The sequence below is a fragment of the Salmo salar genome, chromosome 10 (genome assembly GCF_965601325.2).
Source record: "Salmo salar chromosome 10, fSalSal1, whole genome shotgun sequence".
In the NCBI taxonomy this organism is placed as follows: domain Eukaryota; kingdom Metazoa; phylum Chordata; class Actinopteri; order Salmoniformes; family Salmonidae; genus Salmo; species Salmo salar.
The window spans coordinates 10,808,083-10,829,223 of NC_138300.1; the positions used below are offsets into that span (position 1 = coordinate 10,808,083).

The 21,141-nt window shown below is 42.0% G+C and overlaps 1 protein-coding gene across 1 annotated transcript in view; it reads right to left on the reverse strand.

Moving 5' to 3' along the window:
* Positions 1 to 21,141, reverse strand: part of LOC106613492 (26S proteasome non-ATPase regulatory subunit 1) — a 114,252-nt gene that overhangs the window by 86,486 nt on the left and 6,625 nt on the right. Inside the window, exons 2-16 of the mRNA XM_014215780.3 lie at positions 16,832 to 16,875; positions 16,625 to 16,698; positions 16,351 to 16,520; positions 15,885 to 16,093; positions 15,520 to 15,663; positions 14,735 to 14,961; positions 14,409 to 14,466; positions 14,166 to 14,294; positions 12,393 to 12,481; positions 12,115 to 12,193; positions 11,829 to 12,002; positions 11,359 to 11,470; positions 7,627 to 7,823; positions 5,194 to 5,289; positions 3,872 to 3,936 (exon numbers count right to left, since the gene is read on the reverse strand). Of these exons, the coding sequence (XP_014071255.3) occupies positions 3,872 to 3,936; positions 5,194 to 5,289; positions 7,627 to 7,823; positions 11,359 to 11,470; positions 11,829 to 12,002; positions 12,115 to 12,193; positions 12,393 to 12,481; positions 14,166 to 14,294; positions 14,409 to 14,466; positions 14,735 to 14,961; positions 15,520 to 15,663; positions 15,885 to 16,093; positions 16,351 to 16,520; positions 16,625 to 16,698; positions 16,832 to 16,875 (1,867 nt within the window). The remainder of the gene's footprint in view (positions 1 to 3,871; positions 3,937 to 5,193; positions 5,290 to 7,626; positions 7,824 to 11,358; positions 11,471 to 11,828; positions 12,003 to 12,114; positions 12,194 to 12,392; positions 12,482 to 14,165; positions 14,295 to 14,408; positions 14,467 to 14,734; positions 14,962 to 15,519; positions 15,664 to 15,884; positions 16,094 to 16,350; positions 16,521 to 16,624; positions 16,699 to 16,831; positions 16,876 to 21,141) is intronic.

The window sequence follows — 21,141 nt, forward strand, 5'->3', positions numbered from 1 at the left end:
TGTAGAATAATAGTGAAGACATTAAAACGATGAAATAACACATATGGAATCATGTAGTAAACAAAAGTGTTAAATCATCAAATTCTTCAAATGGCCACCATTTATATGTGAGATTCTTCAAATAGCCACCCTTTGCCCTGATGACAGCTTTGCACACGCTTGGCATTCTCTCAACCACCTTTATGAGGTAGTCACCTGGAATACATTTTAATTAACAGGTGTGCCTTGTTAAAAGTTAATTTGTGGAACTTCTTTCCTTCTTATTGCGGTTGAGCCAATCAGTTGTGTTGTGACAAGTTAGGGGTGGTATACAGAAGGTAGGGCTATTTGGTAAAACACCAAGTCCATATTATGACAAGAACAACTCAAATAAGCAAAGAGAAACAACAGTCTATCATTACTTTAAGACATGAAGGTCAGTCAATGCGGAAAATGTCAAGAACTTTGAAAGTTTCTTCAAGTGCAGTCGCAAAAACCATCAAGCGCTATGATGAAACTGGCTCTCATGAGGACCGCCACAAGAAAGGAAGACCTAGAGTTACCTCTGCTGCAGAGGATAAGTTCATTAGAGTTAACTGCACCTCAGATTGCAGCCCAAATAAATGCTTCAAAAAGCCAAAGTAACAGACACATCTCAACATCAACTGTTCAGAGGAGATTGCATGAATCAGGCCTTCATGGTCGAATTGCTGCAAAGAAACCACTACCAAAGGACACCAATAAGAAGAAGAGACTTGCTTGGGCCAAGAAACACGAGCAATGAAGATTAGACCGGTGGAAATTTGTCTTTTGGTCTGGAGTCCAAATTGGAGATTTTTGGTTCCAACCAACTTGTCTTTGTGAGACGCGAAGTGGGTGAACGGATGATCTCCGCATGTGTATTTCCCACCGTAAAGCATGGAGGTGGTGGTGTTATGGTACTTTGCTGGTGACACGGTCTGTGATTTATTTAGAATTCAAGGCACGCTTAACCAGCATGGCTACCACAGCATTCTGCAGGGATATGCCATCCCATCTGGTCTGCACTTAGTGGGACTATCATTTGTTTTTCAACAGGACAATGACCAAACGCACCTCCAGGCTGTGTAAGGGCTATTTTACCAAGAAGGAGAGTGATGGTGTGCTGTATCAGGTGACCTGTCTCCACAATACCCGACCTAAACCAAATTGAGATGGTTTGGGATGAGTTGGACTGCAGAGTGAAGGAAAAGCAGCCAACAAGTGCTCAGCATATGTGGGAACCCCTTCAAGACTGTTAGAAAACCATTCCAGGTGAAGCTGGTTGAGAGAATGCCAAGAGTGTGCAAAGCTGTCAAGGCAAAGTGTGGCTATTTGAAGAATCTCAAATATAAAATATTTTGATTCGTTTAATACTTTTTGTTTACTACATGATTCCATGTGTTATTTAATAGTTTTGATGTCTTCACTATTATTCTACAATGTAGAAAATAGTACAAATAAAGAAAAACCCTTGAATGAGTAGGTGTTCTAAAACTTTTGACCGGTAGTTAATGTTCAACTCATAGCTAGTTTATCCAGTGACCACCATATTTAGAAGGATAGCTACTGTCTGAAATGTAGCTAACGTTAGATAGCTTACTAACCTGGCAGTAGCCACTACTAGCCAACTAATCATGGATTTCCTATTCTTTGATACATTTGGGTTAACTTGCTCATATCATGCAAGATACAGTTTGTGGGAAGGTACAAATAACAATTAGTGGACTCTTTATGAAAGATCGGACAATGAAACTAAAATAGATTGGTAGCTATCTGGTGGGGCTTTCATTTATTTCCCAATTAATTAATTCAGCTGAAGCTGGGTTTCCCAAGTCGTTTGGTGCTCACTGCTCATGCCCGTGAGCAAACTAAACAGATGGCTCTTCAGCGCATCTGTGCGACGTCACACCCAAGAAGGCTCAACCAATCAACCAAAGTAAATCATGAATATGAATGACTTTGCCTCTGGCTACCCTATGAAAGGACATTTCGCTAAATGGACAGGGGAGCAAAAATAAACACACCATAAACCCCCACGCTAACTCTGGAGTTCATAATCACAAACAACGACTACAGGGAGGCCGAATCCTGAAGTTATGTGCCTAGTGTCATAATCACTTTAGGAGTGGCCATAAAAGAGGGCATTTTGATAAATTCTCCATTACAAAATCCATACCAGTGAATGAAGTGACGTCACTAAGCAAAAACAACGAAGGAATTTATATAATAAACCAAAAAGGTTATTATTTTTGGGTGAGTTTAACTAATTCCGGAGTCCATAGCATAAAATCTATAATAATATTATTAAGTACCACCCTGCATTGAAATGTAATGCAATAGCCCACATTTGGTTCCTTCAGAACTTTCAATGCATATATCTGCGATCATGAGATTAGCCAATGGGGAAGAATATACCCTTGGCCTTTTGGAGCAGTCACTCTGACCTTTGACTTCTGGCCCACTCAGAGACAGCGGCTCTGAGCACCACATCCTGGCCTCCCAAGACAAAGAAGGGAGTGTGTGGGGGGGGGGGGGGAATTGTTGCTGCTCAGGGGGCTCTCTAAACACAGGAAGGATTTACACACGGTTTATCTAACAGCCAATTGATCATGGGAATATCACATAACCTTTTTTGGGCTTAAAATAGATCCCCATGTTCCTCCGCTTGGCCCAGCGCACTGTTTAATGCTGCAGTGCTGCCTGATGGGTAAATTCACGTCAGAGAATGAGTGATGAGTCTCCGTTAACAGACAGAAAAGAAAAATGTGTGACTCAAGAGGACGACATGAAAAACAAATGTCCTCAAGACACTGAACTACCTGTAAGGAGAGCCAGGAAGTAATTATAACATCTCAGCTAAAAGTGCATCTAAATTCTGTCTTTGATTTGACAGAGGAGATGTTGGTCATTACGTCATGTTGATATTCCACATGAAAACCAATCACATGGGGATCACTTAAGAGTGCCAACCCTGTAGGAAAGTGAGGGATTGTTTCAGCTCCTTGAGGTAGGCTAAGCTATAAGGATGCAATGAAATACTTTCTCAAGAGTAAAATCACTTCAAAATGTGTCATATCTTTGATCATGAATGACACTTAATAATTGGATAAGACTACCGAAAACCATTGCACTGACCACCACAAGGGTGGTTCAAAGGGTTTTCATACTCAATAGATTTAACTTGAACATCAAACAAGTTCTCACATTTCGGGAAACTTAATCACACTTTCAAAACATTTAACAGTGTTGGTTTTTCAAATGACAATTGACACCCAGCACTTACATAAACAATTCAGCTTATAAGAAAACAGAGATCAGCCCAGAGCTCCATCTAGGCTTAAATTTAACTATACATCATGCCCTTGGTTACTTAAAACCCAAAACAGTGTTCAGACAACATTAACTCTCTAGCCAAGCAAGGTCACAATTCCACAGGCTGTAGTGAAGACATGTGAAAACCTAATTCTTGACGGGAGAACATGGATTAACCTCTGGTCCGAAGGTGGGTAACAGCCCCAGTGGCATTCACAAGTGGAAAAGTCACATCTATTAATCTGAGGTCTGGGCGGAAGATATCTATCTCACTGTTTGCTTTGGATGTTTTAACGGTCGGGATGAGTGGGCGGAGGCTACATAAACTGCCAACAATACCCATTCGAGGACATACTCCAAACTCATTTGGAAAGTATTCCCGGGATATGGGAAGAATGCCGTCTATGTGTATACAAGTAGGGGCTGATTAATCAGAGTTCGCTTGGCTGAGACTCACAGTGGACCAAGAGGCTGAAAGTAGGGGGACCTCAGCTGGGCGAAAAGGGGATTACATAGAGGATATAGAGGTATACAGGATTGCATAGGGCCAAGGCCTTACCTGAACATGATGAATCCAATGGACTCCACCGCTGCCCTTCTGACATCATCGTTCACGTCGCTCACCTGAAAAGGTAGAGAACGACGAATTAACAGCAGGAAGAATGCGGTGGGGCAAGGAGATAATGTAACATCCATTACTAATCATTTTGCTGCACAAAAGCAAAAATGAAAAACTCCCAATCAGCCAAAATATCAAAGATTTGGGAGAAGCCTATACTTTTGTTCACAAACAGCTCATATCAAAGCATAATCACACCTTTAGCTTACGCAGGCTGCAATCTGTAGGAACAACCATCTGAGCCAGTAACAATAACATTAATTAATCTATTTGGGCTTCCTGTACTACCAAAGGATTTCATTATCGTGAAAAATATACACTAGATGACCAAATGTATGTGGACATCTGCTCGTCGAACATGGGCATTAATATGGAGTTGGTCTCCCCTTTGCTGTGATTATTAACAGCCTCCACTCTTCTGGGAAGGCTTTCCACTAGATGTTGGAACATTGCTGCGGGGACTTGCTTCCATTCAGCCACAAGAGCATTTGTGAAGTCAGGCACCGATGTTGAGCGATTAGGTCTGTCTCGCAATCGGCGTTCCAATTCATCCCAAAGGTGTTAGATGGGGATGAGGGGCCAGGGCTCTGTGCAGGCCAGTCAAGTTTTTCCACACCGATCTCGACAAACCATTTCTGTATGAACCTCACTTTGTGCACAGGGGCATTGTTATGCTGAAACAGGAAAGGGCCTTCCCCAAACTGTTTTCATAAAGTTGGAAGCACAGAATTGTCTACAATGTCATTGTATGCAGTGGCGTTAAGATTTCCCTTCACTGGAACTAAGGGGCCTAGCCTGAACCATGAAAAATAGCTCCAGAGCATTATTCCTCCTACACCAAACTTTACAGTTGGCACTACGCATTGGGGCAGGTAGCGTTCTCATGGCATCTGCCAAACCCAGATTCGTTCGTCGGCCTGCCAGATGGTGAGGCGTGATTCATCACTCCAGAGAACGCATTTCCACTGCTCCAGAGTCCAATGGTGGCGCTTGACATAGCACATGGTGATCTTAGGCTTGTGTGCAGCTGCTCAGCCATGGAAATCCATTTCATGAAGCTCCCGACGAACAGTTCTTGTGCTGACGTTGCTTCCAGAGGCAGTTTGGAATCCAATAATTTGAAGGGGTGTCCATATACTTTTGTATATAGTCTGTCATAACCATCCTCGCATTTACAATACTTAATAGCTTGGCTATCCATGGCGTGCTCTGTTACCTGGTTGTCGGTGTCTTGCGTGAGAAAAGGGAAGGAGGATACTTACAGCCACATGCAGCAGACGTCTGATGGCCTTGTTGTTTCCGGAGCCGCAGTAGGCCATGCCCACTGTATACATTCCGGAACGTCGCAGGATCGGGTCCTAGAGCAGACACAGTGACAGAACACAGAGCCTTAGTTAAGAGACGAGTCTGCAGCAGTAAGTCTAGCCATGGCAACAATGTGTAGTCAACAACGTCTACATCTTATTTGACATCTAGCACATTTAAAAAAAGGTCCAACGCAGACAATTAAGAACCTTACGGTGATTGTTTTCAATCAAAATAGCCCAAAAGAAGAAAAAAAATAGCTTCTTAGCAAAGAGTAATTTCTCAAGCAAGCATTTTGATAGAACTGTCTGGGAGTGGTCTAAATGGGGAGGGGAAAACGGACATTTTTCTGTTATTTGCAAAGGTATGGAACTCTTATTGGTCTATTAACTAATTTACCGTCTGATGTCGTCACCAGGCAGGCCGACACCCACCAAAACAGGCTGAAATTTCAAGTGAACAGCTTTTACACTAAAAGGGCCTCATCAGCATTTTCACAATATTATTCCAACCTCAGTGTAGAAATATACAGCTCTGGAAAAAATGAAGAGACCACTGCAAAATTATCAGTTTCTCTGGTTTTACTATTTATAGGTATGTGTTTGGGTAAAATGAACATTTTGGTTTTATTCTATAAATTACTGACAACATTTCTCCCAAATTCCAAATAAAAATATTGTCATTTAGAGCATTTATTTGCAGAAAATTGTCAAAATAACAAAAAAGATGCAGTGTTGTCAGATCTCGAATAATGCGAAGAAAATAAGTTCATATTCATTTTTAAAACACAATACTAATGTTTTAACTTAGGAAGAGTTCAGAAATCAATATTTGGTGGAATAACCTGGATTTTCAATCACAGCTTTCATGTGTCTTGGCATGCACTCCACCAGTCTTTCACATTGATGTTGGGAGACTATGCCACTTCTGGCGCAAAAATTCAAGCAGCTCGGCTTTGTTTGATGGCTTGTGACCATCCATCCTCCTCTTAATCACATTCCAGAGGTTTTCAATGGAGTTCAGGCCATGACAGGGTTGGCCATGACATGGTCTTGATCTGGTGGTCCTCCATCCACACCTTGGCTGTGTGGCATTGTTCTGCTGGAAAAAAAACAATCCTCAGAGTTGGGGAGCATTGTCAGAGCAGAAGGAAGCAAGTTCTCTTTCAGGACAACCTTGTACATGGCTCGATTTATGCGTCCTTCACAAAGACAAATCTGCCCGATTCCAGCCTTGCTGAAGCACCCCCTGAACATCACCGATCCCCCAAAATTTCACAGTGGGTGCGAGACAATGTGGCTTGTAGGCCTCTCCAGGTCTCCGTCTAACCATTAGACAACCAGGTGCTTGGCAAAGCTGAAAATTGGACTCATCAGAGAAAATGACCTGACTCCAGTCCTCTACTGTCCAATCCTTATGGTCATTTGCAAACCTCAGCCTGGCTCTTCTTTGCTTCTCATTGGGTTTTTTTCTGGCTTTGCACGACTTCAGCCCTGCCCCTAAGAGCCTGTTTCAAACCGTCCTCGCCATGCACTTCACCCCAGCTGCCATTTACCATTATTTTTGTAGGTCACTTGATATCATCCTACGGTTATTGAGTGACATTCAAATGAGTTGTCGGTCATCCCGGTCAGTGGAGAGTCATTTTCGTCCTCTGCCGGTCTGTACCTTTGTTGTCCAAAATGTCTGCTGCTTGACCTTGTTCTTATGAACCGCCGTCTTTGAAATTGTAAGGATGGAAGCAACCTGACACTCACTGTATCCCTCTGCCAGTAAAGCCAGAATTCAACCCATCTTTCACTCACTCAAAACTTTCGGCATGGTCAATTGGTATTTTTAATTCCAATTACGTTTGAGGTACTACTAAGCACTGCTTTTGCCATCCAGCTGGTCCTATTGCAAGAGGATAGTGATGACCACAGCAGTGGTTTTTATACTTTTCCTCGTTAAATAAGATTTTGTTCAGATGATCACCTAATCAGTACCTCATTCAGTAGAATGAGGTGTGCCTGTGTTGGAATTCAACAGACACTGGAATGGAAGCAATACATGTAGAGATGCTGATTTAAGAAAAATATGCAGCAGTCTCTTAATTTTTTCCAGAGCTGTATAGTTCAAGAGAGGTATTCATTGTCACAGTAAATTGAAACCGAGATGAATACAGGCCGGAAAAAAGCAAAAGCAAACACATTTGGCAACAATAGGCAAAAGGGTTAACTGTCATGGGTGCATAGCCAAGGAATAAATGTGAATAAATATGGTGGTAGCAGCAGATAAGGTGAGTTTCCCCCCTTACAATGCAAAGTGCTGAGAAGCCATATACCCATCATCACCAGGCATAATGGAAGAAGAGTGTGTGGGTGTGAATGTGTGCCAAGTCCGACTGTTACCTTGTCTCTGCAGAGGCTCTCGATGAGCGTGTCTGCCTCCTCCATGCATCCGTACATGACCATGGCGATTCCAACGGCCAGGCCGCGCAGGATCTTTTCGTGCTGCGTCTCCTGGGCGTAGCCCACCATGTCCTCAATGGCCTGTGCCGACTTCGAGCCCAGCATGACTAGCCCCAGGGCCAGCCCCACAGCCTCACCTGGGAACAGAGGGCAGACGCAGACATGAGCACCGCATGATGGTAGAGGTCTGTGCGGGACTGATTTCTTTATCCCACCCTCTCCTATAGCTTTTCATACCACACGCGCCTACTTCTGCTGCCTTTTTGTCCGACTCCCACCCGCTCCTGCAAGAACTGGTCCCGAACCAAACCACAGTCCTGTAAATGTTATTTTAGGCGTATGTGACACAGCTTGCTTGGCAGTCATGGTCCCAGCAATTTTTGTGCCCTATAGGCAAAACCAAAATGGGCAAAAATAACGTTTGACTCCTTTCTGTGAGGCACATCGATCTGCAGGTTGAACATGGTGAGATTGTAGACTCTTAAATTGATAGTTCAGTTTGTTTAGGCAATTTTAAAGTTAACTAGCTACATTGCATGCTGATATTGTCTTTGGTATTATTGTGTGTAGCTACGTTTGCTAGCTAGCCAGCCCATAGAGAAAGCATTGCATTGTAGATGAGTCGACTTGAGCTGAAACAGATTTCCATAACGATTTTCTATGTTGCTACCAACCTTATTGTAAACAAAAAAATATTGTTCTCAGTGTTATTTAACACTGTCAATTAAAGGAATGAGTGGATTTGGGTGGATTGTTCCTTTAACAGGAGCAGGCAGAGACAAATATGGGTGATAAATATTTATTTCCAGACCATGTAGTAGACCTAAACTATAGATGAATCATAATTAGGAAGTTAACTTCCTTGAAAAGACAACTGCCCCGTGCTTCCCCACCCATGCATATAGCTTACTCTATTTAGTCTTAATTTTTGCACATAGAAAATGTATAGGCTTATTTTAACACTGAAAGGGCTTTTTATCAATTAAAATATCCATTTGACATTGTTCCATACAAGAATATACCATGACATTTCAAATTATTAATTTAATAAAGCAACAATCTTTTCAATTAGGTTTTTATGACATGCTCCCCATAAAAAGGCTGGCAGCCGTCGTGTGTAGCTTGTTGTTCATGTTGGCCAACCAAAGCAGCAAGAGGCTCAATGTGTAGTAAATGTAGTCAGAGTTCAGGTAGGCTGTTTTATCTGATTGGGCTTAGCTAGCTATGCATCTTTTCTAAGCTACTCTAGTCAATACAGGCACTGTTATAAGGGATGATGAATAACATTGTGGCTGATACAAGTTAGCTAGTAGCCGAGTAGTCTCTCTCTCTCTGCCTCCATCTGCTTGCGCCCATCTCACCGGCACCTCCGCAGCAACAGAACGCCTGCCTCTTCCTCGCGTAGTAATGCTCAAGTTAGAAACGTATGTTTAAAAATACACATTTATTTTGAATATCCGGATACCCGACAAAAATGTATTATACGCTTAGTGAAAATATTTTAAACCCCCATCCCTAATTCCCTAGGATTAACAGTAATGTGAATTTTTGTATTCTTTTTTTTTTTTCCACGTAGCTACCAACCTTGTTATAATGACAAAAAATGCATCCGTTTCATTATTTGTCGTTAAACAAGGTTGGTAACAGCTGAAAATCGTTGTGGAAATCTGTTGCCGCTAAAGTAGACTACAAAACCCACAATGCAATGTTCCCTCTAGGATGGCTGGCTAGCTAGCAAACTTAGGTTCACACCAGGGTTTTTTCTGGATCAAAAGGGGGTTAGGTGGTGAGCGTGGTAGGGGGCGTGGCAATGATTGCGGTTACATTTTAGAGGCCTCCATCTTGCCACTAGATAATTATTTTGTATTTTTAAGCCAATTTCCTGCAACTGTACTAATTTCTCCATAAAGCTGAGTTTTTTTCCTTCAGTTTTAAAGCAAGTTTCCTGCGATTCTACAATTTTTTCCATGCAGCTGAGAGAACATTTAGCAGTTTTAAAGCTAATTGGCAATTCTATTCATTTATCCATGAATGTGTTCTTTTGCTGAAACATAAAATACTGCTAAATTCATTGTTTTTGGAATTGCCAATCCTCCGTCTAGCTTTTATTTTGGTGATTGTTAGTTCTCAAAGATTATATTATTTTTAAAAATGTAGGTCCATTATATTTTCTACATACTTTATATCTGGGTTTTAGTCGTTTAAGTTTACACTTAAGTGTTTTCCATCCCAGAAATATATTTAAACAAAATAAAAGGCCACCCGAGGACACAATAATACCAAAGTCAATATCATCATGAGAAGGAGCTAGCTGTAAAATTGCCTAAACAAACTGTACGATCAATTTAGGAGTTCATCTCACAGAGTTCAGCTTGCAGTTCTTCTCTGCACAGAGCGAGTGCAGAGTGCATTGTTATGGCAACAACGGCTCTTTCCCACAGACACAGGGCGCATTGCGAGATGGTACTTGAAGGAGAAACTGAGTTGAATAATTTAGTACACCGATCAGATTGAGCACGTCTAAGCTAAGTTCCTACACAATTTCCTGATTTTACAGATGGACCACTTAGAAATTAAATCATGGGGAACACTTATTTTACCCACTGATAGAACATAGGCTTTCACCAAATTGATAGGAGTTTCTTTCTTTTTTTCTGGGGTTGGATTATTCATTTAATAGAGATCACATGTGCACCTGATCTCGCATGCCCAACTAGGAGAGGAAGGCTACTGAAAATTAAGGCAGCAAGAATGATGAGAGGAAACTTTGTCTAACATTTTGCATAGCCAGACTATAGCCATCAAACTAAACTCTGGACCTCGAAGCCAGTTCCACTGCGTTTCTTTAATTGTTACCCTCTAGTCAGGGACTGACTTATACCTGGGAAACCAGGTGGGTGCAATGAATTATCAGGTTGAAGAGAACCAGCAGGCTGCAGACCTCGTAGGGTAAGAATTGAATACCCCTGGCCTATAGCCTACCTTGTGGGACGATTTGCAGCCAGAGACAAATAACGTTGCGCCTTTTCCTTCGCACCTCAATTCACGTTGGTTGAGTGCCCTCCACTTTTTTCCATTATCAATATTTATTTCAAGACACTGTAGTAAACTGTAGCCTAATCGTTTTAAAGTGAATTTCCTTGGAAAGAAACTGTACCATGCTTCTCTGCCCATACATTTAATTGAGACCACACATTTAGCCTATTGTCACACATGATCTTGCATGTCCAACTAGGAGAGGAGAGGTATAGGCTACTGAACTTGAAGCAGCGAATGATGAGTGTGTGTGTGTGAGAATAGTGTGACAAAAAGGTGCTTTTAATACAATATATTGGAGAACGCATACAAAACAGAAAGATGACCATTTCCATATTTATCTATCTGTCTGACCACTTGCACCCAGTATGAAAAATGCAGACCACGCCGCAATGATCTCTGCCCTCTACATATAGGATATACAATAGGACAACACGGTGCTCCAATTGGGCAATAGGGGCACTGTGTTGTTTTTGCTAGTATCACTGAACTCTTATCAAAATGTTTTTCTGAATTCACTACCGATGGGGATTTGACATCCCATGCTACTCGATAAAGGCTACAGAGAGATGCTAGTTGGCTTCATTTAAACTTGAATAGCACTGAATTCCCTATTGTCTGTTCAGGTTCATGTACCTGTTACTGCGTCATCCTGGTACAGGTTAGACTTGAGCAGGTCGTACACATCCTGCCTGGCTGTACCCAAGGCAGCCAATCCCAGGCCTAGACCTCCGCCGTGACGGACAATCTGTGGAAGGAAACAAAGCAAACCACAGACATGAAGACAACTTTGAATTCAACTCAAATGTGAGATGACGTCCCTCTGATGGGCTTCGATAATTATTTATATACTGCTCCACACACACACACACACACACACACACACACACACACACACACACACACACACACACACACACACACACACACACACACACACACACACACACACACACACACACACACACACACACACACACACACACACACACACACACACACACACACACAAAGATCAAATCTATGTGACCAAAGGGGTAGGGAGACTATAGGTTGATTTGGAATTGGGCGCTATAAATGTGACGCATCTGCTTGTTGCCACTCACGTCGTTGCTGGCGTTCTTGAGCTGGCTGAGCAGGTAGTCGATAATGTCCCCCCCGTGGTTGGCGTGGATCAGCCCGAGGGCGTACAGGCCGCCTCCCTCCTGGTAGGCCGATCCAGGGGAGGTGTCTTTGGGCAGATATGTGGCCATCAACTGCAGCGCCTCTTTCTCGTGACCCTGAAAATATGCAGAGATGTGGGTGAAACGTGGTTCGTTATATAAAAATCAGAAAACCAAAAAGAGGTCTCAGATATCCATTTAGGTTTAAATTGTTTCAGCAAAAGTTTACCTTGTGAATGACGCCAAGACTGGCTGTGGCTGTGAACTTGGCCCAGTTGGTGGCTCTTGCAAGCCACTCCAAGTTCTCTCTGTTAAAATAATGAATAAAATCACATCACACATTTAAACACAGCGTTGTTCCTTTATGTCCTCACACCACTAGGGAAATGTACCCCACTACCACCCTCACAACAAAAGAGAAATGTAAAACTATACTGGCAAAACAGAAGGTGATAGTCTCCATTTGTTAATGTTATAGCTGGTGATGTTAAAGCATAGTGGCTATACCTGAGGAACTGGTCACTTGTGGTTCCCGTATGCATGAAGGAGTTGGCTATGACCGTGGCTGTGTGGCACACTGAATTTCGGACTGCATCCTGGAATAGGTAGACGAAGCAACAAAATGTGTGTGAAAACCTTTTAACCTTGAGGTAAAAAAATCAAGTATATATCCAATATCAGTCAAAAGTGTGAACACCTACTCATTCAAGAGTTTCTTGATTTTTACTATTGTCTACATTGCTTTATAATAATAGTGAAGACATCAAAACTATGAAATAACATATGGAATCATGTAGTAACCAACAAACAAAAAAAGTGTTAAACAAAACAAAATATATTTTATATTTGAGATTCTAAAAAGTAACCACCCCTTGCCTCGACAACGTTGCACACTCTTGGCATTCTCTCAACCAGCTTCATGAGGTAGTCACCTGGAATACATTTAAATTAACAGGTGTGCCTTCTTAAAAGTTAATTTGTGGAATTTCTTTCCCTTCTTATTGTGTTTGAGCCAATCAGTTGTGTTGTGACATGGTAGGGGTGGCATATAGAGGAAAGCCCTATTTGGTAAAAGACCAAGTCCATATTATGGCACGAACATCTCAAATAAGCAAAGAGAAACGATAGTCCATCAATACTTTAAGACATGAAGGTCAGTCACTTCATAAAATTTGAAGAACTTTAAAAGTTTTTTCAAGTGCAGCTGCAAAAACCAAGCGCTATGATGAAATTGGCTCTCATGAGGACCACCACAGGAAAGGAAGACCCAGAGTTACCTCTGCTGCAGAGGATAAGTTCATTAGAGTTACCAGCCTCAGAAATTGCAGCCCAAATAATTGCTTCACTAAGTTCAAGTAACAGACACATCGCAACATCAACTGTTCAGAGGAGACTATGTGAATCAGGCCTTCATGGTTGAAATGCTGTAAAGAAACCACTAAAGGACACCAATAAGAAGAAGAGACTTGCTTGGGCCAACAAACACAAGCAATGGACATTAAACCGGTGGAAATCTGTCCTTTGGTCTGATGAATCCAAATTCGAGATTTTTGGTTCCAACCGGAGTGTCTTTGTCGGACGCAGAGTAGGTGAACTGATGATCTCTGCAAGTGTGGTTCCCACCGTGAAGCATAGAGGTGGTGGTGTGATGGTGCTTTGCTGGTGACACTGTTGCTGATTTATTTACAATTCAAGGCACACTTAACCAGCATGGCTACCACAGCATTCTGCAGCGATACGCCATCCCATCTGGTTTGCGCTTAGTGGGACTATCATTTGTTTTTCAACAGGACAATGACCAGGACAACACAACTACATTCTGTGTAAGGGCTTTTTGACCAAGAAGGAGAGTGATGGAGGGCTCCATCAGATGACCTGGCCTCCACAATCACCCATTCTCAACCCAATTGAGATGGTTTGGAATGAGTTGGACCGCAGAGTGAAGGAAAAGCTGCCAACAAGTGCTCAGCATTTGTGGGAACTCCTTCAAGACTGTTGGAAAAGCATTCCAAGTGAAGCTGGTTGAGAGAATGCCAAGAGTGTGCAAGGCTGTCATTAAGGCAAAGGGTGGTTACTTTGAAGAATCTCAAATATATTTTTATTTGTTCAACACTTTTTTGGTTACTACGTAATTCCATGTGTTATTTCATAGTTTTGATGTCTACCCCAGTATTCTACAATGTAGAAAATAGTAAAAAAGAAAGAAAAACCCTTGAGTGAGTAGGTGTCCAAACTTGAGACTGGTACTGTATGTCTAATACTCGTACTGGCATCCTTTACCTTTGTGTTCTTGAGGATCATTAGGTCTGTGTTGTTGTTCCGGATGAGGAACTGTAGATGCAATTCGATGGCCATTTCGCCGCTGAGAATTTTTGTCATCTTTGCATTCTGGTCCTTCGGCTCATCATTCTATGCAAGCAGAGGCAGGGCTGACCAATTATTTTGGGCGACAACAACCATTTAAAATTGCATAAGACAACCATCAGGTTGAGGTGGGGGTAACATTGGGTCTTTCGTACTCACGTCTGCTGCTTTTCCTGCAGGGGAGCCGCCGGCCTTATCGTCTGTCTCCATAGCATCACTGAGACAAAGGAGAAAATATGATAACTTCCATGCAACTTAAATTATAAAATGCAATCCTGATTGGCTAAACTTGGCAAAATCAACTTCATTTCACAGTAAATTATTCGTGAAGTGTCAAGATATCCTGCCTACACCAAGGTGCAATTTTAACACATCTTACTACATTTTCTACCCATTTACCCTGCTCCCTCCATCTTTCCGTAACCCTTTTTTCTTTCCTTTACCTACCCCTCACACCCTGAGACTGTACCCTCCGCCTCGCCTACCTGTCTTTGTCCAGGGTGGGCACGGTGCCCGTGTTGGTAGAGCCGGGCACGGCAGGGATGGGCGTGCCCACAGTGCGCAGGTTCTGGATGACGGAGGAGAGGAACTGCTGGCTGGCGCTTTCATACAGGTCGAAGCAGATCTGGTAGGCCATCAACAGGTTGTCTTCCTCCACCAGCTTCTCAAGGATGTCACTCACCGCCTGTGGGTCATCCAGGAAGATCAGGCACTGTGGAGGAGAGAGAAAGAAGGGAGAGAGACAAAGTTTGAGTGTGATGCATGGTGGTCAAGTGGTTACTTCCTTATATTAGTAAAGTGTATTTATTTGACATTGAACACATTTGCAGCTAAAAGCTGAATTGCAGTAACCAAAACAAAAAGAGATTTAGGTGGGGGGAATGAAGACCGGTAATCTCTAGTCAGCCTCAAAGCGACTGATTCTGCTGGCAACACGTGAGTATGGGCACATGCAACCTGTTTGTCCTGATGAAGACCCACCTCAGAACAAAACATTGCTACAAATAAAAGTGGTTTATGAACAATATTGTGTTTGTCTTCTCGTTTCCTCATGCAGTTTCTCACATACTCCCCTAACAATAAGGTGTGCATGTGACAATGTTAATTTTGAAAGTAATTTGTCATTGAATGACTGTCTAATCTCACTGGGTCAAGAAGTTACAGTTTCAGATGCTGAAATCGGAGAACTATCCTACCACCAAACTGTGGGAAACTGAATGGATACCAAAAAAATCTGAGCCCAATTTGAAGTGTCCTTTCTTCCTGTTACCTGGCAAACGTTGATGAAGTCAGGCTTCTCCAGATTCATGTAGAGCTTGACCAGCACTCGGAGGACCTCATTGCGGAACTTCTTATTTTGCATCAGTGACATGCAGACCTTCAAGCTGTAGGCCAGTAGGCCACTAACGTCGTTCTGTACAAGACAAGAAAAAGGGTTAGGATTGCAAGTTGTTACTGGAAGAAAAAAAATGTACACCACAACATTCCATTCAAATGTAGGCTAAACCAAAAAGACAATGATCTGTGGATTTTCATGAAGCTAATAATTTTTGATTACATTAAGTAGTCAAATTAAACTTAATTTGTGTAACCAAAACAGAATTGGTTCAGACGACGACCAGGGGAACCACTGACCGATTCGAGGATGGTTTTCTTAAAGATGTCCAGGCGCCGCGTCTCCAGGGCAATGCCGATGGCCTGCTTGTACTTGTGGTCGCCCAGGCACCGCAGGAACATCTTGTTGACGATGCCCTCCAGCCGGGGGTCGATGCTCTTCTTCTCCTCATCCTCGGGAAGCTCAGCGTTCTCCACGCGTTGCTTGGTGTAGTGGTCGATGCATTTGGCTAAGAGGGAGAGAACCGAGGTCATCAAATAACTCCTTTATACCGCTGAGGAATAATTAACCGCTGTGATTTGTGGTATCAGTGAGTTGATATCTGAATTAGCAACGCTGGTCAGTGGGTATACATCAATTGAACGTTATTGAGGTGTCTATGGGTAATGTAACAAAAGGGAAGCCTAAAGATCAGCAGGACGCTGAGGTCATCATCAAGATTGTGTACTTGAGGACACCAAAACATGCAGTTGTGACATCACTCACCGATAATGGTCTCCACATACTCAGAGTCGTCTGTGACATTGAAAAGGTCTCCTGCACCCAGAGCGTAGTTCAACGACTCGTCAAATGCCCCAAGGTGGTAGAACACTTTAGAAGCCACCAAGGCAGCAAACGCCCTGCTCCGAAATGTCTCATCTTCATACAGGACCTCGCTGTGAGGAGAGAACACCATTTAGAAATAAACCCATTTAACATGAAGAACTTTACCTTGTCATGTTTCTCTTCCAATAAAACTTCCTTATCAAAAAAAACTTACATTTTGTCAACAGATCCCGATATCTCAGCCCAGAAGTCATTGACAATGGAGTTCAGCTTGTGCAGAGCAAACTCCTACAAGCAAAACAATCCCAACGTTAGAATAACATTTAAAGATCACAGTCTAATAGGATTTTGGTCTACTCTAGGTCCAGAATTGGTGACACCTGGTGTATTCTCACTGGATAACAAGCTGTGTTTATGATACCTTGAGCTGGGGCTCCTCCTCATCCAGGAGCGAAATGATTCCAGCTGAAATCAAAGAATATGTAGCTAGTCAGTTTCAACACCATGGATAAAACCTGATGCATGTGTACCTAGCTAGCTAACGTTTGTCATAGTTACCTAGCTAGTTAAATTAGCTACATGTGAAGCCCAAACAGGTCAAACGAGTAGCCGCGTTTACCAGGCTTTGAAAACAAATTATACAGCATGTTGTTTTACATTATCTAGTTTGCCTACTAGCTGAATGGGCCGGGCACAACTGTTGACAACTAGTAGGGTGTCCACCCACTCTGCCCAGCGTGGTGAAAACACGCTTAGGTGATGACATTTCACTTATGTTATAAAAATACATTTCACCAAGACAAATATGATTATTTATGTTATGAATCATTCAGTGGGGTCTTACTCTAACATAATTAACATCATATCCCAAAATGTTGTAACTTAATACATCCGAGACAGAGCGGTGCAGCTTTCTTGACAAAACTTGATGAATTTACATTTTGTGGTAATTGTCTTCCTAGTTGTTTTCACAGCTCGCAAATAGTATAATTAGCATGACACGAGCTGAAATAAATGTAAACGGCTTTGAAAATAAAAAGCTAGTGGGAAGCTCAGTGCTTTATTGACATTTCACAGACATATGCTTGTTTTTGTGACAAGTCGAAAAAGAAACAGAACTTTGCATTACTATGAACAGCGTATACTAAAATACTACATGTAGGAAGGGAAAACCTGTTTTGGTGATTACTGGTACATCATCAAAATAAAAATCGCAGTATGTTTCTGGAAGCCTAAGTACTAGTGCTTCACGGTATCCCGGAACTTCGGTACTTTTTCAATAATAGAACCTGAAAAACTGCTAGGTAGTAGAATTTTTGTTGCTTTCGGAACTTCTGTCAAATGTGTCTCATTGATCAAGTCCGTACACCAGCACAGCCGATGTCCCCCTTATAGCGCGAGTGCACCGTGCCACTTAGCCTGCACTGGGTGTCTGGGCTAGAGATGCGCGAGTTAACTCAACCCGCAGTCATATCCGCGGGATGGGCGGGCTTAGGGTCATGAAATATTGTGTGGATGAAGGGAGGGTGGGTTGAATAAGGAGAAATCAATACATTAAAATAGTCCATAAATGTATAATTCTTGTGCAATTTTCATTGCGTATACCAAACATTATGAACACTTTCCTAATATTGAGTTGCGCGCACCACCGATTTGCCCCAAACATAAGGCTTTGTATTCAGAACATAAAGGTAATTTCTTTGCCACATTTTTTCCAGTTATTCTGTAGTGCCTTATTGCAAACAGGATGCATGTTTTGGAATATTCTTTACAGGCTTCCTTTTTCCCCCACTCTCATTTAGGTTACTGTTGTGGCGTAACTACAATGTTGTTGACCCATCATCAGTTATCTCCCATCACAAGCTATAAACTCTGTTTTAAAGTCACCATTGGCATTATGGGGAAATCCCTGAGCCGTTTCCTCCCTCTGCGGCAACTGAATAAGGGAGGACAAAAAAGGGGAGGTCAAAATTCTGTTTGTACACATGTTTACGTGGATATGCTTCTTAATAAAACCTATTTGAAACAAGCCATTACACTTTGTTACTATCATGGCATTTCATTACTATTATTATTCAGGTAATTACTTATAAATATTAATGAACAAATTAAGAAATGCCAGGTTGGAGAGACTCAAAAGCCTCCAGCGTATGTCGGATACAATAGCAAATATTTTTCTCTTTAAAACGTATTATAAAACCTAGGCATACCTTAGAGTTTCTGAATGTAGGCTAGAAGATAATGAATTGACAAGGAAAGCATGAAGGGGACAGCTATGCTATAGTATGAAGATGAAATTGACAATCACTCAAATTGAAACAAATACACGCAATGTCCATAGCCTATTTATCAGCGACGCTGATTATCGAGGGGGAGAGTGTTGGAAACATTTTTTCAAATATTGTGAGGAACTATTATAATTTCAATGGAAGTAAAAAGAAACTGACTTTGTTGGCTTACTGTGTGAGGTGAAGAAAAAAAAATGACATAAGCCCAGCTGGGCACTTCCCTACATTTGACATTTGCAAGGCCAGGTTCTTCAATGCATGCTCACATGCTGACCAAACTGGACGCGCACATGTGTCCGCCATTGCGCGCACTTTTTTTTGTTCAGCCACACCAGACTTGATCAGGACACGCAGGTTGAAATATCAAAACAAACTCAACTAAATACCTTAATTCAGAGACAGGTTGAAAAGCATTAGTCATTTTTGGCAATTAGGCTAGCTAGCTTGCTGTTGCTAGATCATTTGTCCTGGGACATAAACATTGGGTTGTTATTTTACCTGAAATGCACAAGGTCCTCTACTCCAACAATTAACCCACAGATAAAACGGTACACCGAATTTGGTGGGTTTGTGCCCATAGGCGACGTTGTTGCCGGTGATGTCTGGTGAGGACCTGCCTTACAACAGGCCTACAAGCCCTCAGTCCAGCCTCTCAGCCTATTGCGGACAGACTGAGCACGGATTGAGGGATTGTGCGTTCCTGGTGTAACTCGGGCAGTTGTTGTTGCCATCCTGTACCTGTCCTGCAGGTGTGATGTTCAGATGTACCGATCCTGTGCAGGTGTTGTTACATGTGGTCTGCCACTTCGAGGACGATCAGCTGTCTGTCCCGTCTCCCTGTTGCGCTGTCTTAGGCGTCTCACAGTACGGACATTGCAATTTATTGCCCTGGCCACATCTGCAGTCCTCATGCCTCCTTGCAGCATGCCTAAGGCACGTTCACGCAGATGAGCAGGGACCCTGGGCATCTTTCTTTTGGTGTTTTTCAGAGTCAGTAGAAAAGCCTCTTTAGTGTCCTATGTTTTCATAACTGTGACCTTAATTGCCTACCGTCTGTAAGCTGTTAGTGTCTTAAAGACCGTTCCACAGGTGCATGTTCATTAATTGTTTATGGTTCATTGAACAAGCATGGGAAACAGTGTTTAAACCTTTTACCATGAAGATCTGTGAAGTTATTTGGATTTTTACGAATTATCTTGGAAAGGCAGGGTCCTGAAAAAGAGACGTTTCTTTTTTTTGCTGTCTTAAATCCTTTAGACACTAGGCCCTCCGTGAAATGAATGACAGCCCTGTGTTAGAAGAACTCTCCACATTTACTTTTCCTCAGCCAATAAGATGAGTAACAAACAGCAAAAGCACTAGCTTATGTCAAGCTACTATCTCCCATAGTACAAAAGTTTAGTTAGCCAGTTTGACGTTTTGTGCCAGAAATAAATATTCCAAACAAATCCCTAATTCATACAACCGCTGTACAAACTATTAATAACAGCAATGAGGCTGATGCAACAGATCAAAACATTTCACTTAAAATGTTGACAAACTATTCCTTCTTCACATTATAAGCACAGCAATGCGCACACGGCAGTAGGCTATATGTGCAAATGTTCCTAAATCCAATTAGCAGGAAAACACCATTCTCAAAAGCCCACTGCAAATACGAGCTGTTTCATGTGACAGAGATGAAAATATCCTTTAGAAATTTAGAAAGAGAGAAGACCTAAAGATGTTACAACTAGCATATGTTGCTAATATGACTAGGATTGTGTCCATGGCTGCAGGACAATGATTTGAAAACCAATAGAACATGAGATAAATAGCCTACTGGTTTCAATGGCATATGAGGAAGTGTTCATTAAATAATTCCCTCAATATTCCTACATTTGGAATTTGGCTAATCTACTTTGAAACAAGGTAAGACATGCCTCATGAAATGACAAAATAGTTTCAAAATGTTGACTGCATCCGCTCAGATTGCACGGTGTGTGATTTTGCAGTTTGCAACAAGCAATGACCTTTCTCTACTAACTAACTAACAGTGCCTCCAGTAGGCCTATGCAGGGGCGTAGGCATGGGTGGGTCAGGGAGGGTACAGGCCCACCCAATCAGATATGAGCAAAAACACTCTGTTGGCCCAATTTCTGCAGACCCACCCACCAACAAATTTCTGGCTACACCCCTGCAGCTATGTCAACAGAATCAAACCTTTAGAAGTTAATATTAATTATCCTACATTATATTTGCCAAACATGACTGGCTTTAAGCCTATATGTAATTAAGTCTCATTAAAGTTAGGTTACATTTTCTGGCGCCTCCCTCATGTCAGCATCAGTGAAGCTGTAGCCAACATGCATATGTCACCTACACTTTAACAGGCAAATGATTTATCTACATTTACATACCTTTTTTTAATAAAAGAACAGCTAGTGTTGTTCAAATAAATGTA